This window comes from Exophiala xenobiotica (genome assembly GCF_000835505.1).
Source record: "Exophiala xenobiotica strain CBS 118157 unplaced genomic scaffold supercont1.6, whole genome shotgun sequence".
Taxonomy (NCBI): domain Eukaryota; kingdom Fungi; phylum Ascomycota; class Eurotiomycetes; order Chaetothyriales; family Herpotrichiellaceae; genus Exophiala; species Exophiala xenobiotica.
The window spans coordinates 2,296,994-2,324,341 of NW_013562489.1; the positions used below are offsets into that span (position 1 = coordinate 2,296,994).

Below are 27,348 nucleotides of genomic sequence, written 5' to 3' on the forward strand. Positions count from 1 at the left end.
TCTCACGAGGTTGTTGTACTAAACGCGGCCAGAAATGAATTTTATTCCGATTTCCCGCTAGATGTGTTGACTTCTCTTATGGATTCATTTCAGACCTTCACAAGCGTCTTTAGGGCTTAAATCACACCCTGCTATTACCATACAGTAAGGTATATAATATGTATCTACAAAGTACTTGGCAGCTCATGCAGCCGTTCCTTGATCCAGGGGTGCTCTATGATGACTTAGGTATTCATCTGATGCTCAGGAACAGTCTTTCCTACTAGGCGGCCGGAATGGCTGAACGTGGCTTCAGGCCCCCCCTGGCCGGCCAAGCCATTACGAGAAGTTGCATAACGTTAGTGCTGATCGTTTGATGCTCTTTATCCCCATCCCAAGTCTCAATTGCGCGGAGCCAACCAGAAGCGGAGCGGGGAGCAGTCGAAGGATTCATCGAGTCCAGGTCGACGAGGTCTTTCAAGATATTTGCTCTTCCTCAAGTCATATCAGGTACACAAAGCTTCAACCCATTGGGACTCCCTTCAAGATGACCTGGACTGTGATTTTGTTGCTCCTTTTCGGCTTCTGGGTGTCTTCGAATTTCTACAGCCTGTTCAGGAACTACCTCACCGCACGCAAGACAGGCTTGCCGATACTAATCTGCCCGATCAACCAGTACAATCCGGTGTGGATGGTTTCTAGTGTACCCCTCAATCCACTGTACAAGAGGCTCCTCCCATCATGGATCTATGAAGGCATCGATGTCGCCTCCTATGGCTTTGAATTCCGTGTGAAGGGATCCATCTTCAAGAAATATGGCCCGGCTTTTATTCTCGTCACGCCAGGCGGCAACGAGTTGAGCACCATCGACCCAGAGTTGATTACCGAAGCATTGAAACGCCCGAAAGATTTCCCTAACACGGACATGGGAGAGGTCATCATGAACGTCTTCGGACCCAACCTTCTCACCAGCAACGGGGAGCCATGGTCACGCCAACGCAAACTCATTGCTCCCAACATCAACGAGAAGATCAGCAAGCTAGTGTTCAGTGAGTCCTGCCGGCAGGCTCGCGAAATGCTCGGCTCGTACATGGACGATTTCAAAGGCGTAACAAACGATTCAATGCAAGGAATGTAAGTCTTACCGGAGGTCTGTAACAACACTGCAGAAACTTCTAGAGCTTGAGTCTAGCATGGTACAGCTTTCTGTGCTAACGACAAAGCAGGAAGACCATTGCCATCAATGTTCTGGGCGCGGCTGGATTTGGCATATCAAGGCCGTGGAAGGAACAGGAGGCATCGCGTCCTGAAGGGCGCCGCTTCACCTATATGGAAGCCACCAAAATCGTCGTCGAGAATATCCTCGCAGCCGTATTCCCGACGAAGCTACTCACGCTACGCGTCCTCCCCAAATCGTGGCAAGATATCGGGCGCGCAAAGAACGAGTTTCCTCCACTCACAAAGGAGATGCTCGAGCATGAACGCAAGCTGCAGACCACCACCAGTGAGCCTCGGAGTAATTTGATGAGCACGCTCGTCCGGCTATCTGATACCGGCGACGCAAAATCCTCCCAGTACCTTAGTGAAGAAGAGATGCTGGGCAACCTGTTCATTTTCACAGCCGCGGGCTTTGATACCACAGCTAACACAATGGCATATGCCCTTGCCCTCCTCGCCACTTACCCCAAGTGGCAAGACTGGCTGTACGAAGAGATCTCGACCGTGGTCGGTGACAAGCCCATAGAAGACCTTGAATACTCGGGGATCTTCCCACGGCTACCACGCTGTCTGGCGTTGATGGTGAGTACCTTTCCCTTGCCCCATTCAAGAAACTCCTGATAACCTTCAACATCGGGATGGTCAGTTCGAAACAGTGCGCCTCTTCCCACCACTAGTTCACATCGCCAAGCAAGTCAACAAGACGCATGACGTGACCGTCACGACCTCGTTGGGCACATATGTACTCCCCAAGCGAACTTCCGTCTATATCAGCTCAGTCGCGCTGCACCGCAACCCCCAAACCTACGGCGACGACGCTGACCAGTTCCGTCCAGACCGGTGGCTCATTGATCCTACACTGTCGCCGGACTCGCCGTTATCCACCATCGCAAACGTAAAGACTATGCCTAAGGGCACCTTTGTGCCGTGGTCTGCAGGACCCAGAGCCTGTCCAGGAATGAAGATGAGCCAGGTCGAGTTCGTGAGCGTCTTCATGACGATTTTTGAAACGCACAGATGTGAAGCCGTCCGATTGCGGAATGATGAGACGGACGAGCAGGTTAAGAGCAGATTCGACGCCGTTATGGAGGACAGCGGGCCGAGGCTGACATTGCAGATGAACAGAGGTCAGGACCTCAAGATCAAGTGGATCAAGCGAAGAAGAAGCAACGGCTCTCAACGGCTTTGATGCAAGCAGGGGCGGCCAGTTGAGAGCACTGACTTTGCCATTTGTTGTATTTCCAAAGAGATGGCGCTAGCAGTTTCGACCCCGACAGCTAGCATATTTTCGTACCACCGCGAATTGAAAGCCTGGTAATCGGGGCTCTTCCAACCATCAAAGACAGATTTGGCTCTCAAAGTTCAAGGGAACACATTGCAGTCAGTAACTGCAACCAACATGAAGAATATGACATGTCTAGCAATGGCACGACCTCTCGACACAATCTCTCATCAGCTTTCTAATCACATCACATGACGAAAAAGGGGCATGCTCGGATCAACTTGCTTCCGATTTTGTCATCTTACTGCTTTCGAAATCTCAACCTCGGAGAAATATACATTAGGTGAGAGTCTGTACAAGGCACTTCGATTGTCTGTATACCTGATCTCGAAATGTAAAGTCGTCACATCTTCTCCCTCTTGTACAAGTCTCAAGCAAGTGAGAAGAGAAGAGATGATGCGCCCTGATGGTATCTTTGCGCACTCACACTTGTGCTTGCGCCTGGATCTCTCCTTTGTCCCGTACCCATCCCATAACCATGATACTAACGCCTGGTATTCCCCATCTTGATCTGATTCCCAAACAAAAAGCACAGCAGCCCGAGGTATTTAGAACACATTGCGGGAAAGCGAGCGGCACTTGTGGCGCGAAAGACTTGAACAGGGCGACATCAACAACTCATGAACGCCTGCACCAGCCTCCCGCATCCCATCATCCTGTCCCATCAACATGACCAACCAAGTACCAGATACACACGAGGTTAGAAAAGCAAGCAACACACGTCAGGTCATAACATCGACATAGTCAGACTTGAGAAGTCTTTCATGCAGAGGCCTCGGCCTTCTTGGGTGTAGTAGACTTCTTGGGGCCGGTGGCTTTCTTAGCTGATGGCTTCTTGGTTGTTGCTTTCTTTGGGGCGCCGGTTGTCTTTTGCTTGGTGACGCGTCCTGATTTCGTCTTTTTCAAGACGGTGGGAACATCGGTGACGGCAGGGGCCTTTGGCATGATCAGCATAGGTTCAGTTAAGTACATGGAAGGGAACATACAGGAGCCTCAGTCTTTGTCTTTGTCTTGGGGGCCCTCTTAGTAGCAGTGTTGGCTTTTGGCTTTGCGGTGGAAGCTTTCTTGGCTGTGGTGGCCTTCTTGGCCTTGGTGGTGGCAGTCTTTGGTTTGGCAGTCTTCGTCTTGGTGGCCTTTGGCTTAGCCTCCTTCTCGTCCTTAACAGCCTTCTCCTTCTGTGGGTTAGTTAGTAGGCCGAGGGGAGGCGACAAGGTCGAACACTGACCTTGGGAGCAGCAGCTTTCTTCTCAGCAGGCTTGGCTTCCTTCTTTGCCAGCTTGACAGGACCGGAGGGGCCTAGGTACGCGAGTTAGCATATTGTTGTTGCGCGCGACAAACGAAGTAATAGTACCTTTTGGTTGTTGGAAGTCACCCTTCTCGACACCAGACTTCAAGGCCTTGTTGAAAAGAGAGTCGAATTGAGTCTCGGATGTGATGGTAACGTTGTTGTTTGCCTTGACATATTTCTTGATAGCTTGTCGGCTGTGTCTGGGTCAGTATAGTGTACACAAGACGGACCCTCGGAGCGCTGGCGGCGACGAGGTAGGGTACCGAACTGACCTGCTTCCATTGCGCTCCTTGAGCTGTGTGTTGAGGTGCGTCAGCAATGCGATTCCAGGATATATTGATATTCAGGAAAAGGCCCATCTCTTTCGCCAACCTCGAGCCATTTACCCGGCGACGAGATAGGCAATTAAGGACACCGACGTTGTCGCAAAGAGGATAGACTCACGTTGATAATAGCGTCCTTGATCATATCTAGCATGGAGAGTCAGCAATGACACGCGACAATGATAGACAAAGTTCCGCGACGAGGCGACTGCATTGAAGCAGGCAAACTCACCTTTGTATGAAGCATGAGCTGGGGCGGCGGCAGTCTTCTTCTGACTCTGCTCTTTGGCGGCGGCGGCGGCGCCAGTAACTTTCTTGGGAGGCATCTCGATGGTAGAAGATGGTTAAGTGGTTGGTTAGATGGGTCAGAAGCGAAAGATATGGTTCGAGTGAACGGTAGACCGGTGATTGAGTCGAGAGAGGAAGAGAAGCAGGATGGATGGGTGATGGGCTGTCCTCGCTGCGCGCGGCGAGCGGGGGACACGCAGATGTTTATACCTCACATGTGACGTGCCGTGGTTGATCAGATCAATCCGTGAGGTGCGGCGCGTAGCCAATCAGGAACTTGAATCATCGGGCGGGAGCTAGTGCTCTCGTAAAAAGCAGAGCTCGAGGAAATAATCGAATCGAGCCAGCACAGAACAATCAATTGCTTGCCAGCCAGATCCCAGATCACGCGCTGACTTCTCGACTCTTTCTCCTTTCCCACCCTTCCCGTTCGTGTCATCTCTTTCCCATCATCTCTCTCTCTCTCTTCTCGTCCACCTTTTCATCAGTCTCGAGGTCACCTTGGCCTTGTCACGCTGAACACGTACCCACCTTTCCCGTTCCACTACGTATTTTTCTGACCTTTCCAGCTTCGTTGTTCGTCTCATTGATCACAGTAGTTCCGTAATACTACGTAATTTCGACTCACCCTTGCTCTGTATACCTGGCGAGCATCTCTCCCTGGCACGATGTCGCCATGTGAGGGCTAGTCTGGTGTGTCAGCCGTGTATTGGTGACTTCGACGGTCGACCATCATGTCGCTTGGCTTTTGCGTGATTGAGTATCTTCGTCTACAAGAAGATGTAACCATGTTGTGATTGGCCCGCGCTCTTGGCAATCAAGTTTTGTCTGTGACTGTTTCATATTCGTGGTTGTAGGCATATCTAGCTACCTATCGTAGTATTATTACAACAATGGTTTGTCCATTTCATGATAGAGAGAGTCGGGTGACGATGAATCAAGCTCAACCATTCGGAGTTCGAGCTCTTGACCTCATCACCGACTGCCCGCGTCATGTGAACAACCCAGCTTCGCTAGTGCCAAGTCGACTGTATCTCTCGTGATCGCTCTACCTGCAGCGCACGTGCCTCTCTACACTCAATATTCTGATGGTGATTGTCATCAGCCTGAAAAAGCAAACCCCGCTGTTGTCCCAGGACGCCGTGCTATGAGTACACAATGCTTTTCGCCGCCACGGCAACATCGGATCCGCCGTAATCCCTATTCTCATCTCCTCTCGTTGCACGCGCGCTCACGTCGAGATATGTGTTCTGGCTTTCGATTCTTTCTTGGTCTTTGCATCTTCCTTCTTTTTCTTCTTCGCTTCAGCAACCTTGTCTTCGTGTTTGCGTTTCAGATCCTTCTTCTCCGCCTCAGTCTTTGGTACGGCTTTGAAGAAACCTTCGAGTCTGGACTGTTGTGCCGTCTTCACATTCTTCTGTAGTTTCTGCGCTGCACTTCGTACTCGATCTTCATTGAATCCCTTCTCATTGACAAGAAATTGAACAAGGCCTTCCACATCTGGCGCATCCCACTTGAAGTCACACTCGGGATCATCAGCGGACCGCACGTCTGGGTGGAGGAACAGCTCTCTCGCTTCCTTATAAGGCCAATCTTCTGGAATGCTGTATCTCTTCTTGGGGTCATTCTCGATGAACTCGACCACCTTCTCCAATGAACCATGTTCTCGGATGAGTTTCAATGCAGTGTTCGGTCCAACCTTGGGAACAGGATCGAGATAATCACAACCGAGGAGGATGCAAAGGTCAATGAACTGGTGATGTCAGTCACTCGCAGCCGAAGTAGCTCGTAGAACTCGCACCTGATCCCTGTCCATATTCAGTCCCTCCAAGGTCTTGTCAAGGTGGATTTCCTGAATGGGCTCCTTGCGCTGCTCACTGAAGGTCAAATGTCGTAGTAGGATTGGAGAGTTGAAGGTAAGCGTGTCCATGTCTTCGGATGCCGCTGCATATACCTTACCAGCTCTCGCCAGGACCGCGCATTGTGCCTCTGCCTCAGTGGGTGCGACAATAAAGGGTATACCCATCAGCTTGAGCAGCCTTCTGCACTCTTCATTGTGTTCTCTCGTCACCCTCACAGTACGCCTTGAAAACTTTTCGACTTCTTCCGCAGTACCTGTCTCCTTAGCCTCTTCGTGTTGCTCGTTGGCTTCACTCTTCCTAGCAAACCGCTTCGCAAGTTCGCCTGATTTCAATTTAGGTGGTGCTCCATCGAAGACATAGAGGGGTTTGATGCCGTTGTCGACTATACGCAAGGTTCTGTAAAACATTCCCATGAGGTGTGAGGTCGTTTCACCAGTGTCAGACATGAGCTGTTGGCCATCTGATCGTACTGCAACCAGAAAACTGTAGATGCTCATTGAGCTGGGGCCGTTAGCAGTTATCTCTATCCTGGTCGTTTTGAGATCATCATACGCATCCTGTGTGGCTGTTAGTCTGAGTGTCGAGCAAGCAGTGGAGAGCACTCACAATTGCGACCTTCCTACCAAAGTGATTCTTGATTTCACCGGTCTTGATGGCTTCAGGCGCCTCATCGGCAATGACATGGTACAGTCCTGCAAGAGGTCAGACCCGACGTAAAGTCCTGAGAGATATGACTCGCCCTTGATTCCCATCGTTGCGGATAGGTATGGCAATCGGAAACCGTGAGGTTGGTATAGTTGCTGGACAAAAAGTACAAGGCTGCGCTGCGCGTAAATGTGATCGCGTCCCGCGCCTGCAACGATTAAAGTATCGAGTAATGACGTACAATCAGGTGACTAAATGAGAACGCGCATCGGAGCAGAGGAGAATCCCCCAACTTGAGTAAAGGAAAGACTGGATAATATTTACTGGGCATTACAGAACTACTGTGAGATCTTGCGCTGCTCACTCTTTTCACGTTGACTGAAGCCTTGTAAACCCGCCATTTGACATTCTGAGTGCTAAAGTGCCTGTACCAAATGCAGCCTCGGAGGGTTGGAGATGAGCCGCGGCTTTCCCACTCCAGTGGGGATCTGTGCCTATGATTCTGTCATTTCAGCCGTAGACTTTTCAACTACCTATACTTCTCTGTGTTCTTCCTTTCAAGTGCACTGGTCATGTTGGCGCGGTCTCTTTATCGTCAAGCTGCGCGGGCGCGCTTGAACCCGCTGAATCAGTCCGTCTGTCGCAGGCATGCCTCTACCCCAGCAGCCTTCCAATGGCAGGACCCTCTGAACCTGTCCAACTTCCTGACCGAGGAGGAGCAGGCGATTCAAGAAACAGCACACTCCTGCTGTCAGGAGCGCCTACTGCCGCGAGTCCTCGAGGCATACCGTCAAGAGGACTATGACAAGACTATCTTGCAGGAGATGGGAGAGCTCGGGCTACTAGGTGCGACGATCAAAGGCTATGGCTGCGCTGGTGTCTCCAGCGTCGCCTCAGGGCTGATAACAAGGGAGGTGGAAAGGGTAGATTCAGGCTACCGATCAGGAATGTCTGTTCAATCTTCCCTTGTCATGGGTCCGATCGATGAGTTCGGAACACAGGAACAGAAAGACAAATACTTGGAAAAGCTGGGCAACGGGCAGTTAATAGGTTGTTTTGGTTTAACAGAACCAAATCATGGGTCGGATCCAGGTTCAATGGAGACGACGGCAAAACCACACCCATCTAAGGAAGGATATTACAGTCTGTCGGGCTCAAAGACCTGGATCACGAACTCCCCGATTGCGGACGTGCTGGTCGTGTGGGCCAAGCTTCAAGAGACAGGAAAGATCAGAGGCTTCCTTATAGAAAGAGAAAAGTGTCCTCCTGGCACCCTTGAGACGCCACAATTGAAGGACAAGAACGGGCTTCGAGCGTCGATCACCGGCATGATTCAGCTTGATGAATGTCCTGTGCCAAAGGAGAATATGTTCCCGGACGTTGAAGGACTCAGGGGCCCATTTGCGTGCTTGAACTCGGCACGATTTGGCATAGCTTGGGGGACAATGGGAGCCTTGGAAGACTGCATAACCCGGGCTCGAGAATATGCCTTGGAAAGGAGACAGTTCAAGAACAATCCGATCGCAAAATATCAGCTCGTACAGAAAAAGCTTGCGGATGCAACAACGGATGTCGCATACGGGCTCGCTGCAGCATACCAGGTTGGCAGGCTGAAGGATGAAGGCAAAGCCGCCCCAGAAATGATCTCTATGATCAAGAGACAAAATTGTGACCGGGCCCTGGTAAACGCTCGCCACTTGCAGGAAATCTTTGGTGGAAACGCTGTCAGCGACGAATACCACATTGGCCGTCATGTGGCGAACCTCTTTGTCACTCAAACATATGAAGGACAAAGCGATATCCATGCCTTGATCTTGGGAAGGGCAATCACTGGCATTCAAGCATTTGTATAGGCGCCAGGCCCAGCAGGAAAGAAGGATGGCACCACCATGAAAAGAGCCGCAATATATCAAGGATTTTCTACGGAGAGCCCTAGCTTAGAAAAGCCGTCGTCCATTGATTAGGCTCTCGGAACCATATGTTTCATTCGTCTGTACATAGTAGTCCATTGCACTGCATCCTGGAGAAAACGTGGTGTATCACTGATCCACCCACCAGAAGCGGTAAGAAGCCTGAGTTGAGGACAGCGGAAGGGCGGAAGACAAAAGAAAGTGAATGTCAATCTGTTTGTACCGTGCTACTTGCACTAGCAAGATTGCTTTGTCATAGTGAGCAAGCAATTCATGACTGATGCAGTGGCGAAGCAGTTGTGGCAGTGAAAACTGAAAAGTGAGGCCCAAAGCCAACTGTTATTGGGCACTCCACGGCACTTTCAGCGCATCTCGCATGTTCCAAGGCTCCTTCATCGCCAAGAACTTTGCCTTCAACTGCGCTGCCGGCTGAGTATCACCAAGTCCCTCTTCTTTATTACCACTGCGACACGACCTTCCACCAGCAAAACGTTTGACAACAACACCCTTTGATCCGAACGGTCTACTCTGCCTTCTCCTTTAATACTCACCTTCCTCTTCCTGTCTCCTCTTAAGGTCCATCCTTCCGCCTCTTCGAGCCCACCTCGACCAACTTCTGGACACAGGGTTGACTCACTTCGCTGCCCCGCCTTCGTTCGGTTCTACCAACTTTTACCCTCTCAAAAACTCTTCCGCATCCACATACAGCAATACCTCAGACATGGCATTGAAGCGTATCAACAAGGAACTTACGGATCTCGGCCGGTATGTCCGTCCTTGTACCACAATTCTCCGAGATGACTGGGTTCATGACAAGATCGAGCCTGATAAGGAGGTGTCGGATGTCTGAATAAATGCTGATATGTGGTGACTATAGTGATCCTCCTTCGTCATGCTCAGCAGGTCCGATGGGAGATGATCTGGTACGTTGGAACTTTCCAAAGGCGCTGTGAAGACCCAGTAGTGGTCATCTTACGAGCGGCTGAGATCCATGGCATGCAACACGAAGCTCTAACATTCCACTTACAGTTCCACTGGCAAGCGACAATCATGGGTCCTGTAAGCATTTAACCGCTTGAAATTGCAGATGATCATGTCCTGACTTGTCTTGCAGAGCGACAGCCCTTTCCAAGGCGGAGTCTTCTTCCTATCCATCCACTTCCCGACAGACTACCCCTTCAAGCCGCCCAAAGTCAACTTCACGACCCGAATCTACCATCCCAACATCAACTCGAACGGCAGCATATGTCTGGACATTCTACGAGACCAATGGAGCCCTGCTCTGACAATATCTAAAGGTACGCATGAACCCGGTTGCGATTTTGGTGGATAGCATGCTCACTTGCGAAACAGTCCTGCTCTCTATCTGCTCGATGCTCACAGATCCCAACCCGGATGATCCTCTCGTCCCAGAAATTGCTCACGTGTACAAGACCGATCGAGCCCGGTATGAAGCGACTGCACGGGAATGGACGAGAAAGTTCGCAATCTAGTTGCTGGGGAAGACGACGGTTGACTGGCCAGTGCTCGACTCATGCTGTGCACATGTGCAGTGCAGCGGATGGGGTATCTGCTATTGCGCAACACATGGCGGACCTCACGAGGACGAAGAACGGTTGCAAGAGTACCAATGCATTTCGACACGGAAGCAATGACAGTAACGGGAGAAACGGGCGTAGACGTTTCAGAGTGCTTGCATTCCAACAGCACGATCTGGGATGAACTGTTATGATGCATTACATTAAAGGCGTGCTTTTAGGGATAACAATATGCTTTTGCTATCCAGAAGATTGTTCAATGTTTTGGTGTTTGTTGTTCCTTCGCGCTCTGCTTTCTCTGCCCAGTGCATTTGATCATGATCGTGACATTTGACAATCTAGCCGCCGCGCCCAGCCCAAGTAGAGGCTGATGAAGGATCTGCCCGCCATCATTCGAGGTCACTTATGCTCCAATAGGAACGTATCAACGGGTTGACAAGACATGGAGCCGATGTCCTTGGTTTCAGTGGTTTCTTTACTTATGAGCACGTGTCTAAATTCGCATACGCCAGAGACCTATCCGTACTTCGTAAGGAATGTCGGGATATGGAGAGGGGCCGCCACGGCCCTCGTACGAGTACCTGGAAGGTATAGTGAGGAGCCTTGCAGCACTGAAACAAGGAGCCTGGTGCCCCCAAGCAGGGCCAAGCAGGGGGGAACAATGGGTGTGGACAAGCAAAGTGTGCAAGAACCATGGATATCTGGCCCGTTTCGAAGCATCCCTTCGCCCCTGGCGTGTTTCACCAATGGGCCAACCACCTCGCATCCTCTGCAAATCATGTTGTCGAACGTTCAATTTTCATCTTTTCAGAAGCTCCAATCCACCACCGCACCATGGCTCAACAAGGACGTCTGGACTTCGGTGAACATGTGCTGTCATCCCGTGGACTTTCCCATTTTCAGGTAATGTGGGCTTTTTGTCGCCCTCGGACCAGCCTGCACCAGCCTTCCAATGACACCTAGCCCACAAGCCATTCCCGACAGATCCCCCTTTCTTTTGCATACGGCCTCGAAGACTGCAGCCCCGGGCGATGGGGCGATGGAAGCGCTGAAGGGAGTCCAAAGCGTTCGTTTCTTGGGTTCCTAGTTATCTATGTCTTTCCTGTCCTGATCTTCCATTTGTTTGTTTTGATCATCATCTTCTTGTCCATGGCACTTGTTCGCTTCATACATTTTAGTCACTTTCACCTTCTACCATAGTATCGAGATCTCAAACAGCCTCGCCTGGTGCGGAGCCGTGTCAAGGTCCGTGTGTCAGTGTTCTGCGGCACGGTCATTTCCTCTCAGACTAATACTGTGTCAAGTGTGCGTTTCAAAAAGCCCTCTTGGCCTGTGTGTCGAGTCTCGACCTGCCGCAGCAACGTAGACGAATTGTGGACCGCCAGAGCAGATTGTCAGAGCTACAGCCCTCTCATTTAACCTAGCGAGCGCCATGAATACCGCCTCGTCGCAGCCATACTTCTACGAGGTGCCGCTGGGACGGTCGAATACTACCACACACAATAATGCGCCGATGTATTATCTCGAGAAGCCATTGGCCAGGTCAAACACAACGTCGACAACCTCTACAATGACGGAACGGACGCGGTCAACACCTCTGTCGAGGTTGCTGTTGTCGGGGGAGGTTAGCGGTGAAGCGCCTCGAGGCCTGACACTGAAAGAGAAGTTTGAAAGATGGATGGTCAACGAAGGGTCGAGGCGGATGCTGGTGGGATTGTTCGTGCTGGTTCACGGACTGATATTCGCATTTGGCTTCATGAACTATCAACTAAAAGACAACCTCACCACAGCACGCTCGACTTTCGGCATCACATACCCGATCGCACGAGCCGCAGCGCTGGTCTTACACTTTGACATCGCGCTCATCCTGTTCCCCGTCTGCCGAACGCTGATATCTTTACTGCGCCAAACACCTCTCAACAGTATCGTACCCTTCGACAAGAACATCACCTTCCACAAACAGATCGCTTACTCTATCGTCTTTTTCACATGGGTTCACACCATTGCGCACTGGAACAACTTCGCCCAACTTGCGGCCAAGCAGAAGCTGGGCATCGTCGGATTCTTGAAGATCAACTTTGTCACTGGCCCTGGTTGGTCCGGTTATGTGATGCTGTTTGCCTTGATGGCGATGCTCCTGACATCAATTGAGAAGCCCAGGCGCGCAAACTACGAGCGCTTTTGGTCCACACACCATTTATTCATAATTTTCTTCGTGTTTTGGTCGGTGCACGGTGCCTTCTGTATGATCAAGACCGACACCGCACCTTTCTGCTTCGGCACTGGTGTCTTTTGGGAATACTGGATGTACGGTGGCTTTGCCTATTTATTGGAGCGAGTCCTGCGAGAGATCCGCGGCCGACACAAGACTTTCGTCACAAAGGTCATTCAGCATCCCAGTAACGTTGTCGAAATACAAATGCACAAGGAAAGAACGAAGACTAGGGCCGGTCAGTACATCTTCCTCTGCTGCCCCGAGGTCTCCATCTGGCAATACCATCCATTCACCCTCACCTCTGCTCCTGAGGAAGACTACATCTCAGTCCATGTTCGCATGGTGGGCAACTTTACCAAAGCCCTTGGCAAGGCTCTCGGATGCGAAGAAAGCAAAGGCGGAAGAGGCAGTGATGGCGGCGCAAAAAAGCAGCGATCGGAGGTTATGTCGATGGCTCCAGGCGCCGGTGGTCTAACGAAGCTTCTACCCCGAATCTACGTTGATGGTCCTTTCGGATCTGCCTCTGAAGACGTGTTCAAATTCGAGACCGCTGTCCTCGTTGGTGCCGGTATTGGAGTGACTCCTTTTGCCAGCATTCTCAAGTCTATCTGGTACCGCATGAGCACCGGCAAAGGCACCAACATACGCCTGCGCAAAGTGTACTTCTTCTGGATCTGCCGAGATTTTGGGTCTCTGGAATGGTTCAAGAGTCTACTTATGGCTATCGAGTCGCAAGACAAGGAACATGCCATCGAAATCCACGCCGTAAGTACCACAGTCCCCAATGCTTGTGCTCACAATTTACTAACATATTGTTGTAGTATCTGACTGCCAAAATCTCCGCCGCGGACGCGAACAATATTATGCTCAACTCAACCGATGCTGACGCCATCACCGGTCTACGGACGCCTACCAACTTTGGCCGTCCGAACTGGGACATGGTATTCCGAGCCGTACGGAAACTGCATTCTCCTGGCGAGGCTGGAGTATTCTTCTGTGGACCGAAGGGCCTTGGCTCACAATTGCACGTCAAGTGCAACATGTACAGCGAAGGCGACAAAGGCTTCAACTTCGTATGGGGCAAGGAAAATTTCTAAAGCAGGATTTCTTTCATTCCCCCCCGCCGACATTTTCAGCGTGTTCATTACGAGGCGTACTAATAGCGCATGTTTGGAACATCTTGCATTGCCACTGGGGTAGAAGGAACTGGTGCTTTGAGATATCGGCGGGAAAGTTAGAGGTGGTGCAATTGGTCTTTCGCAGTTGCTCCCAATGCGCACAGCGTTGCCAGCACGCCCATCTTTCCGGCAAGAAACAACGACTTTTGCCTTGTCACTTGTATCAATTTATATAGAGATACCCAGATTGCGCTCCGTCTATGAGAACCACGAGGTGTAGAAATGAGAATTTTGCAGAAACTGGCGAAAATCTTGGCCTTCCAGATGTAGTATTCCTTCTGAATCTCGACAACACTTTCATCGAATAACTACAAAAGCCTCCTCAGTCCTGCAGTCGATGACTCGCAGCGGTTGCTTCTGCACGGACCGTTACTCCGCGATGTCGACCTGTGTCCGTCACGTTGCTTGACTGTGCACTTCCGGTTCAGCATGTTTAGCTTTGACACGGTCCGCAGACTGGGGATCGATTCTAGACTTTGAATGGCACACAAGCATTCTCAAGATAGTCGCCTGGAAGCTTGCCCTTTGCATCAGAATCGAACTGGACACGTCACAAACCCAAGCATACCATGGTACACTTGGTGAGAAGTGAAGTTCGAGCCGAGTCACATACCACCGAGGCTACTTCTAGCGAACAGGAGCAATTCCTTGCATACTACTTAGTATGATGAGAACATGTCTCACAAAGGTTTCGTGATAGCCGAAAGCCCGATACGGTTCTGTTTTCAGATCTGCGACTGTTGCCGCCTCACAACAAGGACACAACGAACGTCGTCTCCGTACATAAAACAATCTTGTCGCCGTCTACATTTCTCCTCGTCTCATAAATCTGGAGAACAATGTGGATGCTTGACGTACGCACGCTACTGATCTGAAGTGTCGATCTCGGTCTAGATGCTATGATCAGCGGTCGACTGAAATGGTGTTCAAACAGCTACAGTGTTGAGACGAGCAAGGATGGCGTAAGACAAGCTTCGCGAAGGCATCGGAGCATCTCGTCTTGTCTTGGAGCCTAGACTCGTTTGGAATATACTGTACTGCCAGCCTCGTCCGCGAGGTTTTGCTGACCAAAGGAAATGATTGTGGGCACCCATATCCGAGAAATGAGAAAGAAGCCATCCTGCGATATAGCTGTCTATGGTTCAACGTCTGACTTTCGGCGGTTCTTATGATCGCTTCTTGTCCGTTGCCTTTGGACATAATGGCTACTACCCACCACTTGCACCCCAGGCAGGCTCGGCGCCTTTCTTCCGAGTTCATGTTCGCTGAACACCGTGAATGGCGGGGATAGGCGCTCAATGCATTCAAGGGAATGCATAGCCTCAGCCCTCGGCTGTCGAGTGCTGAATGTGAAGACTTGAGCAGACGAGACTCCGTTGAAGTGCCTGACTCAATTAACAAAAACAATAAGCTGGAGCCGTTGCTACGCTGCACTTCCTGCTGAGTCTGGCCTGGTCGTTCAATACTCAACCAAATTTTTCCTAGGAGTAGGTGACACTTAATACAGCGTCGTGGAATCATGTCGACGGCACCAGTCATACTGCTGAGTGGCGCGGGCAGTGGCATTGGCCTCAATGTACTCACTCAACTGTTGGAGAAGCAACCGACTCCACGCGTCCAAGTGTTGACATTGTGTCCGTCAGCCGAACTCACAGCTTTGGAGACTCAGTACGGCAAATCGTACTTGAACACAGTCTACGGCGATGCTTGCGACGTAAGTTCAGCTGGGACTCGGGGCAGCGAAAACAGAACCAGACCCAGGCCAGACCAGACACTAACCTGTTGGATATTAGACATCAATCGTCGAGAAGGCCGTCCGCGAGACAATAGCCAACTATGGCACCATGAGCCACCTCATAAGCTGCATCGGGACCATGCTCCCGGTCCAAAGCATCCGCGACGTTGCCCTGGCGGATTTGAAGAAGATATTCGACATCAACTACTTCTCGGTCGTCGACCTGGTTCAACGTTCCTTGCCGCACCTGTCTCCGTCCGAAGCTTCAGAGGCGACGACGCGGAAATCCAAACCTACCATCATCATCGTGACAAGCGGCGTGGACTCGACAGTCCTATACCGCGGCTGGAGCGGATACTGCACGTCCAAAGCCGCATTGACGCGGTTCATCCATCTCCTGGCGCATGAGGAGCGCGACATCGATGTCTACGGCGTCCTGCCGCTCGTCACGAAATCGCCCATGGTCGACAAGATCTTCAACGGGGAATATGACCACGTCATGCGTCCTGACGAGAGGGAGCGGTTTGATACCTGGGCCAAAGAAGGCAGGATAGAGCCGCCGGAACATATTGCCAATGCGATTGTGAAGGCTGCCGTGGGAGAAATCACGCCCGAGTCCAAAGAGGTGGAGAGGAACGAATGTGGTGCGTTGTTCATCGGGAGTTTGTATCAGAAATAGCGCCGTGAAGGTGTCGTTGTTGATGGACACCCTTCTGCATAACAGCATCGCAGCACGGCCAGCCTTGAAGCACTTATATACAACAGCGCAGAAACTATCCGCAGAAGAAGAAACCCCTCCGGGTGCAGCCAAAGGTCATTGGAGATCATGCGCAATTGTGATAAGGCTGGTGTCTTGCATGAGCGAGGCAATGTATGAAACGAGCGGACCAACTGGCTTCAATCATATCGGAGACTATCTTCCATAAAATCGCCAATCTTCCCGCGATCATCCAATATACTAGAAGGACGTGGTATCCAAAGCGACATAATATTACAGTAGATGTCCTGTGCGCCGCGCTCCATACTGTATGAAGTCTTGAAAAGGTCCAATCCCAGAATGTTCCGTTCGGATATAAGATTTCCGTCAATCATAACTACGCCAATCATTCGTCCCAATCTTGCGTCAGAAAATGCAACGATGTTCCTAGCCGACATGACCCAGCTCGGTGAACACCTTCTTCTCGGCGGTAGGTGTAGTAATCAAAGAGGGCGCATAATTGCGACTTTTATTGCCATCATCCGGCTCGTAGATACTGGTAGCATCGAGATTTTCGTCGCCTGAGTCGAGATCGCTTTCATCTCTGAACGGCTGGGGGGCGGGATGTGAGGCACTGGTGTTGTCGCTGTCGTAGTCTTCGACATTAACAACAGGCCCTTTCTCGGCCTCAATCGTGGATACCTCAGTGGCTTTCGGCGAATCGGGCATGCTGTAAAGGTACGTAGCCGAGAATACCAAGATGGAGCCGAGCAAGAAATAGATCGTCGGCATAAAGTTAAACAAGAAGACCGAGGCCACGGTTGAGAGGATGATTGACAGGGAAGTCGCGAAGCCTTTGAGGATATTGTCGGCGTATTTGATCACCATGGCCACGATCAAGCCTCCGGCTGCTTGGATGCAGATTGTCACCACCACTATCGGATTATATCCTTGGAAGAAGCCGTCCTGGCGAATGGCTTGACCATCCCACATGAGAGCTCCGACTAGTGCAATGGCCAGACAGCCAACGCTTAATTGGATATTGCGGACCCAAATGGAAGCGGTGTGCCCGCCTTTCAGTACTTTTTCGAAGTAGACACCTGCGAAGCCGGAGCATAAGCACGCCACTGCGACGGCAATTATTCCAAGCATGTAATTTCCCGGCTGCTTCGTCGTGGAGGTGGTGGAAGATGGAATTTGAACGCAGGCCACTCCAGCCGTAAGAATCACCAGGGCCAACCACTTCTTTGCAGACAGCGTTTGTCCAAGCATCAGGACTGCAAATAAGGCCGTGGTCAAGATCTTGCATTGATAGGTCACTTGGAAAGTGGCCGCATCGAGGTTTGAGGCCGCCACGAATTGTAGATTGTTTTGTAGAGTATAGAGTACGGCGGGTACAAGGAGCTTGAGAAACCCGCTCTTGACGCCGAATATATCCGTCCATAGTTGGCGAAGGCTGTACGCATGCTGATTTGACGAGGTACTCGCATCATCTGAAAGCGTAGGTAGTCTTGAGTATTGCGACTGGGATCGTTGTTCGCGTAGATGGATGGTAAGGCATATTAAACACTTTAGAAGTTCGGAGAGGACAACCGCTGTAGAGCTGAGGTATCGAGGACCAGGCAGGATTCGGGAGTATCGCATAACAAGGACAAGGGAAGAGTTCTGGACGACGAGGGTCAGGAGTGAGGCGTATTTCGTAGGGACTCCATAGATGGTCGCTACACCATCTGCGCGTTTGGTTAGTTGCATGCTTGTAGCACATTGAGAGGTAGATTCGTACCCTGAGGAGCCATTGCTGTAAAAGAGTGTAATTCCCAGCTCTAGAAAGGTCTGGTGAAGACGTGTAACAGCGAGTAACGGTGTTGGACAGTGATTGAATGAGTGACTCGATATATGAGTGAACGGCAAGGAAGGCTAGGATATTCAAATGAGTGACATTGTAGCTCTAGGCAAGGAGATCAGATCAGATCATTCCATAATTTCAGAGATGGTCCCGAGGCTGAGGAACCCTGTGCACATTCCAGAGCAAAGGGAAGAAGGATGGTCAGCGCATCAGGTGGTGGACTGCAGGATGAGAAATTAAAGGGGTGGAGGCTGTAAGGGGCCGTGCCTGGGTAATGATGGGCTGAAGATTGGTGGCACGGTGCTTCCCGCTCGCTTCGCATGCAACCCTCGGGTCTTACTTCTTTGTCGGGGCTTTTGAGACTGATTTCCTTGTTGCTTGTGTGGTCATGTTGAATGATCGTCTGCGACGTGCTCGATGAAGTGTACGAGTATGCAGAGACGCGAGAGTCCAACATGTGCTGGCATGGCATTTCCACAAGCCTGGATCTGCAGGTGGGTGGCAAGGGCTGACCAAAGATTACCTGTTCCTGAAGCTCGGGATGGCCAGTCTGGGCAGTCGCCATCATGCGCGCCACGAGCCTGAATGGTCGCCTAGAACGCCTAGACTAGGCCTGGTTTAGGCTAACTAGCCTGTGGCTTTAATTAGAAATGTCGTTTCTGCCTCCGATAGGCTACCGTCGCTGCTGGGACTATTAGGCGATGATTGGCCTATCGATAGAATTGATAAAGAGCTTCCAGGTTAACTAACTAAACTAACTTGGACTCTGATTACTCGGTTTCCTTCTTGACTTTGCCCGTGCAGCAACTCAGCCAGCCCTTTCCATATTCAAATCATCCAAACTCCAAACTTAAGCCCAAATCACTTTTGCTGCTACCGTTGCCGTCAGTTGGCATAGCTAAAATGGAAAGGATCGAGCCGAAACTGCTTTTCTGCCACCGGCTGTGCCTTGAAAAATGCGAGTAGCCACTCTTTCAAGCTCAATTGCACATTGTATGAGACGTGCTTGAGTACCCAGGCAAATGACGCCGCCCGCCATATTCTCCGGCTATGAGCATCACTGTGGTCATTGACCTGCATCTGCCACATAGCATTGTTGCAACTCTGCCCCATTAGCTGGAGGTCGTCCATTTGCTTATGCAGACCGTCCATATACCGCTGCAACGAGCGGAAGTCGTTGGCATAGTCCACCACGACCATTCCCAGAGTAAGCAGACAGGTGACCTGGAAAACCATTTCCAGCCGACGGGCCTGTGTGACCTCAGCATCTGCCGGCGGTTGCCTCTCCACGAGCGAGAGCAGTGCCGAGCCTGGTTGCAGGCCGAAGGAATGGATCGGTACTGGACCTGGGTCCTCAGCTGTCTGCGCTGTGAGGCCACTTATATTGGAAAGCGACTGCCAGAGTTCCCGTACGTTCAACAAGAAGCCATTGAGGCCTTTGATCAATCGCTTCAGGTCTGATTCGTCCCAGATATAGCTTTCAGGACTTGTGCCATAAATGCATTCAAAGAAGCACATGACTCGAGACAACAAGACCGAATTGACAGCAAGCGGACCACCGGTTGATTTGAGTATTCTTCTCACAGCAGAATAATGCATGCCGGCAGCATCTTGAGCGCCATTGCGTCGGTCGAAAGTGCCCAGGCTAATGATGGAAGCAAGGAGGTCGTCTTTCCGATTGGGACTCGCCGTAGTACTCAAGCCTCGGACCATCTTCAGAGCTTCGCCTTTGTGACGTATCACTGCAAGATTCAGTTCATCCTTCTCGCGGTCCGAAGCATACTTGTTCAATCCAATCCGGTAAAGTGCAGATCGCGCAAGAATAACCTGAAAACAGGCTGGGGTGGTCAAGGCAATGGAAAAATTGCTGGCAACCGGATGCGGCCGCAGTCGAGGACTGAAGCCATATGTTGCCTTGGGATAATATAGGAGATAGAAGCTAATTAGATGTTCCTGCAGCCGATCAAGGTTAACCGGCAGAGCTGCGAAAGGATCCAGACGATCTGAAAACGGTTTGACACTGTGCCTGACTATAGCGAGAAGTTTCTGTTCAGTAGACAACTCTCGAAAAGTCTTTCTCCTGGCTTTTTCGGGATTGATCTTTTCAGCCTCGTGGTTCCGTGATGGGACTTCTTCCGGGTTGACGGTGACTGGTTCCTTCTTGATGGGTATCAAAGCTGTGGACGTTGGGCTATCCATCTCCCTTCTGAACCATCTTGACCACTATTACTCGACAACTTGAGAGAAAGGGGCGAGAAAGAGTCCGCGAGGACGCCGCTGAAGTTGCGGTCAATGCCTAGCTTCCGGTTTCACAGACGTGACAGACTTGGTTATAATGGCTGCCAAGATAAGTGCTCGGGGTGCTATAGAAACTGCTCACGCCTCCCCGAGATGGGGCTAGTGAGGCTTATCCGGGTCATTTGCTCAGGCGCACCAGGCCTGTCGATCCCTGGAGTTTTGTTACGAAAATTCATCAATTACTGCATGCACGCACGCGATGATGGACTCGTGGGCGCATCTAGTTTCCGGACTTCAAGCACTGCTATCAGTCCTCGGTTGCAATCGCAGTCGCCCTCGGAGGACCCAAATGATCGCCACGAAAGAGAGCCAACGTTGGCGGGCAAGGAGCACCAATACTGTCCAAGCAAGCGTCCCAATCGCGCGCTTTTCTCATGCATGACAACTCATATAGCATTACACCCATAGAGAAGCCATGTTTGGCGTCAACTGAAGATCCAAGCGTTATTGGGCGTGTATGTTACACAAGCAAGTGCCACAAGGCGTCTGGTAGGCAACCATTTCATACTGCGCCACCAGCGCTTTCAAACGGCAGCCTTCCACCTCTTCAGTGCCTCGAACTTGATGTCATCTTTGGCTGTTACGCTTCAACTATTCTCGTTGTCCAGGTTGATATACAACGCAATCCTGTTAAAAAAATCAAGTTTGAAGCCATGGACCCGTATCGTAAGATCCAGCCTCGTCCCCTGCCCCAGCAACAAAACCATCAAAGTCGTCCGCTCCAGCAGACCACAGCAGCCGAAGAAGTCGACTTGGAGGAGCCGCTACGATCGCAGCGAAAGACTCGACAACGCCACACTGAAAAGGAATGGGAAAAAATCAGACCTGATCTGACCGAGTTGCTCCTGCGTCATGGCCTGGACGATGCTATAAAGATAATCAAACAAACACACAAGTTTAAAGCAGGGTAGAAACTGCCGTACGGATCACAAACATTCATTCTGCTAACCGTGTCATCAGGAAACGGGCTTACAGGAGTAAAATGAGGGACTGGGGCCTCAAACAAAACCTGGACGCAGAAGACCTAGGTATCGCCGTGGCAAAGAGAGAGAAACGAAAACATGAAGAAAATAAGGAAACGATGATAATAGCGAGGGGTGAACAGCTTGCAATGGAGAGGCTTGATCTGTTCCAAAGGAGAGCAAAGAATAAGCAATCCCCTTCGGCAGGTATGCATCACCACCTCACGCATCGTGGACGTTTTATGTCACTAACTGCGGTCAGCAACCCCACAGAGCATCGAATACTACACTCCTGCCAATAATGGCCGAACTCCTGATGCCATACAAACCCCTGCGGGTTTGAGACGAGCGCTTGTCCACACAGGATTACCGGGCGCCGTGCCAGAGAACAAAGAGCAGAAGGATTTCTGCAAAAGGCTTCTGATACTAGATCAAACGACGCAGCTCGTCGTCGTGCTTCGACCTCCTGAACCTAAAGAAAACGAGACCGCGGTCGAGCACGAGATTGGATCGCTTGTTGGAACAACGACAGAGCAGGCTACTCCTTCATTGACACGCCAGCTGAACACAGTGAGAGATCAAATGACACCGGGGACCCAGATCGAGGCCTTGAACACAAAGTCACAAGTACCCCAGCGCCCGACGCACGACCTACACCAGGGCGGACATGTTGCGGTCGCAGGACGCGGCCGCTTTGCGAAGAAAGAAAAGCCTCTGGAGCTGCTATGGCAGATGAAGAAGCTATGCCATGACTTGGGAAAGGCTTTGTCTCATGCAAATCTCTCTGCAAAGGCTGGCTTGTCTGGAGCACCATCAGCCACGGCCGACTGCATTTCATATATTGTTCGCATTCGCGGCAATGGTGTTGGGATCCGAGAAAAACGGCAGCGCCTGATCCATTTCTGCCAACGGAACCCCCAGATACACGGTATCCTAGGACTTACCAAAGAGGACCTTGTGCGCTGGCTGCAGCCTTGGCAAGAAACCGCTGAGGGAGACGCGTCGTTAATTGTGCAGACTGCAAATCATCTGTTCGGCGACTTGACATGTTCGTATCCCGAGATGGATATCCTTGAGGTTCTCGTCTACCTCCATACAACAGCTCCACCTCGAGAGCCGATCATGCTGCGCGCTGCTGCGGGTTGGGACCCACGCGAAGAGCACAATAAATGCCTGTATTGCGACGACAAGTTGCAGATTGTGGATTTTATGGGACCAAGCGGGGCAGTGAAGTTGCACCACTCCGCCATCAACTCAACCAGAATATTCGAACCGTTCTCTACGTTCGACTCGTTCCGCGACGCTTTCGCCCACGCCCGGGAAACCGTTTATCCCAGTTGGAGCGAGATAGCGTACATGGTCCAAGGGTGGTACTACGCTCCCCTCCTGCGAAGATGTCCTTGCGAGAGCAAGACGCACCAGCATCTCGGGTCCGAACACTATGTCAACGTCTTCGATGAACAGACAGCCCAACTAGAAGACTTTGACCCCACAGCATCGTCCTATTTGAGAGTGCCTTTTGAGGCATTCCCATCAGAGGACCGCGTGGTTATTCTGCACGGGAGCAAAGGAAAAGAAGTCCCCCTTGAAGAGACATGGGATCCTTCTGGGGATGAAGACTCAGACGAAGAATTTGAACCTTACCCAGAGGCTGAACATGATAGCGTGAGCGACATCAAGGCAGTGAAATTCAACCACTACGGATGAATGATCTTGGAGCTTCTTTAAATAAATCCAAAGTCTTCTAATGGAACTATTGGCTCTTTCCGGCCTCAGACCTTGGCTGTCCGAGCTCGTTTTCTGGGCTGACTTTGCGAATCCAAATCAGACGCCGACTCCAGCTCACAAGTCTCCTTCTCTGCAAACGGAGTTGTGAGTGGTATCAATTTCTCCAGTCTATCCACTGTGATGATATAGGTTCTTGCTCCGCACCACATGATGGCATTCTTTGCGATGTTTTCAATCTCCCGTCCATTGAGCTTCCAAGCGGCAAGCTGCTCCCAATCCTGTTTCGAAAGGTCCAGCGAAAGATTGTCGACTTGACCTGCAAACGACGTTTTGGAGGCAAGTTTTGACGGAGCAAGGAACATCTTCCACAGACTTAAGCGATGCTGGGTCGAAAGAGCATTGTATTGAATGTGTATCCGAACTCGGGAACGGACTGCGTGGTCAATATCGTCGAACAGGTTGGTCGTCATGAACATGATACCTCTGTAGTATTCGAGGTGGCGGAGCATGACGGCGACCACTTCGTTGCGGGCGCCTCCTTGCAAAGATCGTTTCGAGAGTAGACTGTCAGCCTCTGGATTGACATTAGTCGCCCTGCAGGCAGATGCAGATTGCATGGACAAAGTACCGTCGAGCAGGAGTATAGCTCTCCAATGAAGAGCAAGGTCGAACGCTTCGTTCAACTTTTTACCTATCGACTCGGGAGATGACCCTAGACGGTCCGGTTGAAGTCTGAAGAGTGGTTTCTTGAGGTCGTCGGCCACTGTGTGAACACCCAGGATTAGCGAGCTTCAGGGCCAAAAACTGTGTGCGGCATACCTGCTTCGACCGTCAAGGTCTTCCCAGTTCCGGTCAAGCCGCTTAAGAGCACGATCAGACCATCTCCTGAAACCACTTTTAGTAAATGTGTCTTGCTGACGAGGACGTCTCACCTTTGCCCGCAATGAGACCTTCAACCTTTCCACTGGCTTCGTTGTGTGTATGGGAGAACGTTTTCAGGATGTCCTTGTAGTCCTTATCCAGAACAAGGTGATCGAAAGCGGCAGCGTTCCATTTGATGGGCTCGAAATAATCCAGATCGCACTTGACTGCAGCCATTAGAACGGCTAATGGGCGTCCTTTGAGTGCCAGTACTTACTCCATTCGTTAGTGGACAACGAGTATGCCTCGATGATTGGATTCATTGTGATGAGGTGTTGTTGATTCGCCTGGAAAAAGTCACGATTTCTGATTTGTTCTTCTTCGTTTGGACGTCGTGATCGGCTCTTGATTCGGGGCAACGCTTTAGTCTGCTCTCTGTCGCCCTGAGATTCTTCAGTCTGCGATTGCTCTTCTGGCTCTCCTGCATCAACATAGCTGGTTCCTCCTTCAACCATGAATTTTCGGGCCCCATACGGGTCGGCGATTACCCTCCCACCAACCTGCGTAGGCACCCGTCAGAAAAAATACCTTCAATTTCAACAAGTTACTTACATGTCTCGTCGCGCCGCGTCCGAAAGAAGTCTTCGTCGCTGGTCCGTTGTAACAGCAATAAACCATGTCCTGCATGTCGAGAATTCTCTGCCCTCGAAGATAGCATTCGAGCCGCATGTTTGGATTGGAATGATGGTCCAGCGGATATACATCGAGGGAAGTGATGCGCCGAACACCCTTGAACTTGTATATATTCTCAACAGCCTCTGTAACCCCAAAGTTTGTGCCGTCGAACATAAAACTTCTGAACTTAACCTGGAACATGTCAGGCTTAGACACACGTTCATTTTTGGCTTTTTCTCTCCAGATGAGCTTGGTATCGATATACTCGGTACGAGTGACTTCGTACGCACGGTTGCCTCCGAGTTCCTTTAAGTACACCATGGCGTGCTTCGGAAATAACGTCCACAGATATTCGAATGTTATGAACTGTCTGCTGAGTAGATCTGTGACTTGTTTCACTGTGTCGGCGAAGATCTCCCCGATGGTTGTCAGGAGCACTCCAACATGGCGTCTGACGTCGCTGGTATCGTCCAGCGTCGTAGCGGCCTGCACAATCTTTCCATACGCGAAGTAAAGTTCACGAAACGGTGCTTTGAAGATGATCTTGGTCTTTAGGGGTGGAATAAACCCGACTTCAGCCAAAATTGGTCGCAGAAAGTTGACCAATAATTTGCCTTGCAGCTCGATAGTATCATCCTTCACCGCGACAAGACCACCTATCCTTGCCAAGTGCGAATCGTGGTCTTTTGTCTTGAACACTCGAATGCTAGCTCCGTCATATCGTTCTTTGGCATCCTCGGGCAACTGGACTGGTGCCTTTTCGATCCAATTTGAACAACAATCGCATTTGGGTGGCCCCTCATAAAAGGTCTGAATCATAGGTACCGCTCCGAGGTCGGGTTCTGTGTGGTGGATATGTGGAATAGAATCCTTCATGGGGTATTTCGGTGTCATCATGTCCAGACCGTCCGTCGTCATGCCTATTGGAGGCCAGTCCAGGTTGTTTTGCATGAAGAAGGCGTCCATGGTGGATTCAGCTGGCGCTGTATGCTGTGTGAACGGGGAATAGCTACTCTGGGCCATGACCTGGAGCAAAAGGAGAAAAGAAAGGAAAACCTTACATGAGTATCGCGAGCTGCCCTTGGAGGAGAGATGGTTGGAGTGACCGCCCGATATTTATAACAAGTACGGCGTACCCTGGGCCATCCAGAGAAGGCGGACAGGTTGAAGCTCTGAAACCTCCATCTCCGACCCTCGTATTAACAGCGTCAACAAGGATTCGTCTACCAATTGGAGCGCCGTGTCCAGAGTGCAATAAGGCGCACCGTGGCCGGTGTGCGTGTGTGTCTTGGGCGGTGAGAGGCTCAAATTCGCCTTGATCTTCAGCCACCATGCGGTCGCGGATTGGGCGACAAAGGTGCAATATTCAAAAACCGTCAGGCTGAGACTCACAAAAGACAGGGCTGGGGCTTGGAGACTTTGGGCCGCTATCCCGTTCGGAGTGAGGCCCATCACGACGGTGCTGGACTGCCAACTTACCCTGCGTTCCCACATTCCAGCCGAGTTACCTGACGACCACTTGTGACAGCGTGTCCAAAGTGCAATAAACAAATATCATTTTGAGATTGACGATGACCCAATGCTTCTACCATGTCGGACGTGCATCTAGTTTTGCTAACCGTCCGCCCGGAGCCACTTCACGTTGCCACGGGGCTTACCCACCAATACCGCAACATGGTAGAAGTGCATTATTCCCATCCTTCATGTCATGTCTCTGTTTCTTCCCTGTCCAGTTCTCACTGGCATGGTCATCCAATTCCATTCGGGTGCCTGCCTGTCCGCGGCGGCGGCTTCTCACCACGGAAACTAGCGATTGTGCTTCATGAGGCCAATCGCAGAGCAGATTACCGGCTGTCCAAGGTGCGATAGAAGAGAGATGAAACTCCCTCGAGAATGCAGCGAGGTCAACGTGGCCAAATACGCTGCCAACATAGGTATATAAAAAGTGTCATGGGCCGCGTGAAGTGTTCAAGCTTTTCACACCATCTAAGCACGACAACGCTCCTTCCACCAGTCCAGGTGAGTCCAGTGTCACGGTGAAACTCGAAGATACAGCTAAAGCTTTGTAGAATTCTTGGAACAGCCACAACACCAACCTCCACGGCAGCAAAATGAACAAGCATAACAATGCCTCTGGAACCAACCAATCGTAAGCTAAAAGCTTCATTCTGCGTGCAATATTTCCTACAGCTGACGGCTCGCTAGGATGGCAGCAGTCCAACACGCCACCGAGAGAGCCGGAGCGCACCATGGGAAGTACGACGCCCTCGGGCGGATGCTTGGCGAAGCTCGCAAAGAACAACCATGGAATGCCCTGAATATTAGCGGAAACTCTGAGCAGACAACTGGCACAGCGGATAGACTCAAGGATGAGACGAAGCTCTGATCTGCACCAAGCTTGGAAAGCTGGGGTTGATTGTGGTACTGTACTAGCGTTTCCATAGCAGGAATGTGGACAGACTGGTCTTTCTGTTTATCGCCTCAAAATAAATCATCCAAAAAGTCACAACCAAAGGTGTTCCCGAGTACCATCGGGTTCAGTGAATACCTGTACGGACGCCTGTCCAGGACCCAGGATAGTAAGTGATCTTGTTCCCCTTCACGGAAGCTGCGTAGAGGGTGATCACTCGCGGACTCGCGCCGGGATGCCCATGCTCGGTCATATCACGGCGGAGGAGTTGGAATTCGAGAGGGATACCCCAAGTTCTTGATAATGATGTAAAATCCAAAAGTCTGATTCGATGTTTCCAAATTTTGGATCCTCGTTGGTGCTGTACGGGGTGGAGCAGGTCAGGATGGAGGTTGAAGGGGAGGGTTGAG

General features: G+C 51.0%; 13 protein-coding genes across 19 annotated transcripts; 8 read left to right on the top strand and 5 right to left on the bottom strand.

Moving 5' to 3' along the window:
- The first annotated feature begins 395 nt into the window (after positions 1-395).
- Positions 396-2,757, top strand: PV05_10123 (uncharacterized protein). Its single transcript, XM_013456526.1, has 3 exons — positions 396-1,113; positions 1,206-1,779; positions 1,844-2,757. The coding sequence occupies exons 1-3, from the start codon at positions 527-529 to the stop codon at positions 2,384-2,386; spliced, it is 1,704 nt and encodes a 567-aa protein (XP_013311980.1). The 5' UTR covers positions 396-526; the 3' UTR covers positions 2,387-2,757.
- PV05_10124 (uncharacterized protein) lies at positions 2,615-5,213 on the bottom strand. The gene is made up of 7 exons (XM_013456527.1): positions 4,323-5,213; positions 4,212-4,237; positions 4,040-4,062; positions 3,831-3,961; positions 3,705-3,775; positions 3,466-3,654; positions 2,615-3,415 (listed from the first exon to the last, which is right to left on the bottom strand). Exons 1-7 carry the CDS (start codon positions 4,414-4,416, stop codon positions 3,242-3,244), a joined length of 708 nt encoding a protein of 235 aa, XP_013311981.1. The 5' UTR covers positions 4,417-5,213; the 3' UTR covers positions 2,615-3,241.
- On the bottom strand, positions 5,214-7,144 carry PV05_10125 (flap endonuclease 1). 4 transcript variants are annotated; one of them, XM_013456530.1, is made up of 5 exons: positions 6,980-7,144; positions 6,847-6,932; positions 6,793-6,797; positions 6,180-6,741; positions 5,214-6,131 (listed from the first exon to the last, which is right to left on the bottom strand). In XM_013456530.1, the coding sequence occupies exons 1-5, from the start codon at positions 6,990-6,992 to the stop codon at positions 5,610-5,612; spliced, it is 1,188 nt and encodes a 395-aa protein (XP_013311984.1). In that variant the 5' UTR covers positions 6,993-7,144; the 3' UTR covers positions 5,214-5,609. The 4 variants fall into 4 exon arrangements, with proteins under 4 accessions (XP_013311984.1, XP_013311985.1, XP_013311983.1 ...); XM_013456531.1 differs by having other exon boundaries at positions 6,180-6,797; XM_013456529.1 differs by having other exon boundaries at positions 6,847-7,144.
- Positions 7,145-7,218: 74 nt separating this feature from the next.
- PV05_10126 (uncharacterized protein) lies at positions 7,219-9,032 on the top strand. The gene has a single exon (XM_013456532.1). It carries the CDS (start codon positions 7,458-7,460, stop codon positions 8,736-8,738), a length of 1,281 nt encoding a protein of 426 aa, XP_013311986.1. The 5' UTR covers positions 7,219-7,457; the 3' UTR covers positions 8,739-9,032.
- A 3-nt stretch (positions 9,033-9,035) lies between these two features.
- PV05_10127 (ubiquitin-conjugating enzyme E2-16 kDa) lies at positions 9,036-10,637 on the top strand. 3 transcript variants are annotated; one of them, XM_013456534.1, is made up of 5 exons: positions 9,036-9,560; positions 9,673-9,718; positions 9,825-9,854; positions 9,910-10,093; positions 10,149-10,637. In XM_013456534.1, the coding sequence occupies exons 1-5, from the start codon at positions 9,517-9,519 to the stop codon at positions 10,286-10,288; spliced, it is 444 nt and encodes a 147-aa protein (XP_013311988.1). In that variant the 5' UTR covers positions 9,036-9,516; the 3' UTR covers positions 10,289-10,637. The 3 variants fall into 3 exon arrangements, with proteins under 3 accessions (XP_013311988.1, XP_013311987.1, XP_013311989.1); XM_013456533.1 differs by having other exon boundaries at positions 9,036-9,718; XM_013456535.1 differs by having other exon boundaries at positions 9,036-9,854.
- Positions 10,638-11,336: 699 nt separating this feature from the next.
- Positions 11,337-13,973, top strand: PV05_10128. 2 transcript variants are annotated; one of them, XM_013456536.1, is made up of 3 exons: positions 11,337-11,578; positions 11,638-13,313; positions 13,370-13,973. In XM_013456536.1, the coding sequence occupies exons 2-3, from the start codon at positions 11,766-11,768 to the stop codon at positions 13,643-13,645; spliced, it is 1,824 nt and encodes a 607-aa protein (XP_013311990.1). In that variant the 5' UTR covers positions 11,337-11,578; positions 11,638-11,765; the 3' UTR covers positions 13,646-13,973. The 2 variants fall into 2 exon arrangements, with proteins under 2 accessions (XP_013311990.1, XP_013311991.1); XM_013456537.1 differs by having other exon boundaries at positions 11,337-13,313.
- A 1,272-nt stretch (positions 13,974-15,245) lies between these two features.
- Positions 15,246-16,140, top strand: PV05_10129 (uncharacterized protein; the record flags this gene model as incomplete). Its single annotated transcript, XM_013456538.1, has 2 exons — positions 15,246-15,440; positions 15,520-16,140. 2 exons carry the CDS (start codon positions 15,246-15,248, stop codon positions 16,138-16,140), a joined length of 816 nt encoding a protein of 271 aa, XP_013311992.1.
- PV05_10130 (uncharacterized protein) lies at positions 16,113-18,482 on the bottom strand. The gene is made up of 2 exons (XM_013456539.1): positions 17,942-18,482; positions 16,113-17,888 (listed from the first exon to the last, which is right to left on the bottom strand). The coding sequence occupies exons 1-2, from the start codon at positions 17,952-17,954 to the stop codon at positions 16,606-16,608; spliced, it is 1,296 nt and encodes a 431-aa protein (XP_013311993.1). The 5' UTR covers positions 17,955-18,482; the 3' UTR covers positions 16,113-16,605.
- Positions 18,483-18,777: 295 nt separating this feature from the next.
- Positions 18,778-20,276, bottom strand: PV05_10131 (uncharacterized protein). Its single transcript, XM_013456540.1, has one exon. The coding sequence runs from the start codon at positions 20,201-20,203 to the stop codon at positions 18,890-18,892; it is 1,314 nt and encodes a 437-aa protein (XP_013311994.1). The 5' UTR covers positions 20,204-20,276; the 3' UTR covers positions 18,778-18,889.
- Positions 20,277-20,843: 567 nt separating this feature from the next.
- On the top strand, positions 20,844-23,196 carry PV05_10132 (uncharacterized protein). The gene is made up of 3 exons (XM_013456541.1): positions 20,844-21,209; positions 21,263-21,471; positions 21,527-23,196. Exons 1-3 carry the CDS (start codon positions 20,956-20,958, stop codon positions 22,969-22,971), a joined length of 1,908 nt encoding a protein of 635 aa, XP_013311995.1. The 5' UTR covers positions 20,844-20,955; the 3' UTR covers positions 22,972-23,196.
- Positions 22,980-25,494, bottom strand: PV05_10133 (uncharacterized protein; the record flags this gene model as incomplete). The annotated part of the gene is made up of 6 exons (XM_013456542.1): positions 22,980-23,566; positions 23,621-23,755; positions 23,812-23,877; positions 23,925-24,080; positions 24,131-24,413; positions 24,466-25,494. The coding sequence occupies 6 exons, from the start codon at positions 25,492-25,494 to the stop codon at positions 23,037-23,039; spliced, it is 2,199 nt and encodes a 732-aa protein (XP_013311996.1). The 3' UTR covers positions 22,980-23,036.
- A 984-nt stretch (positions 25,495-26,478) lies between these two features.
- On the top strand, positions 26,479-26,914 carry PV05_10134 (uncharacterized protein; the record flags this gene model as incomplete). Its single annotated transcript, XM_013456543.1, has 3 exons — positions 26,479-26,547; positions 26,598-26,677; positions 26,734-26,914. The coding sequence occupies 3 exons, from the start codon at positions 26,479-26,481 to the stop codon at positions 26,912-26,914; spliced, it is 330 nt and encodes a 109-aa protein (XP_013311997.1).
- On the top strand, positions 26,735-26,914 carry PV05_10135 (uncharacterized protein; the record flags this gene model as incomplete). The annotated part of the gene is made up of 1 exon (XM_013456544.1): positions 26,735-26,914. One exon carries the CDS (start codon positions 26,735-26,737, stop codon positions 26,912-26,914), a length of 180 nt encoding a protein of 59 aa, XP_013311998.1.
- Positions 26,915-27,348: the final 434 nt, after the last annotated feature.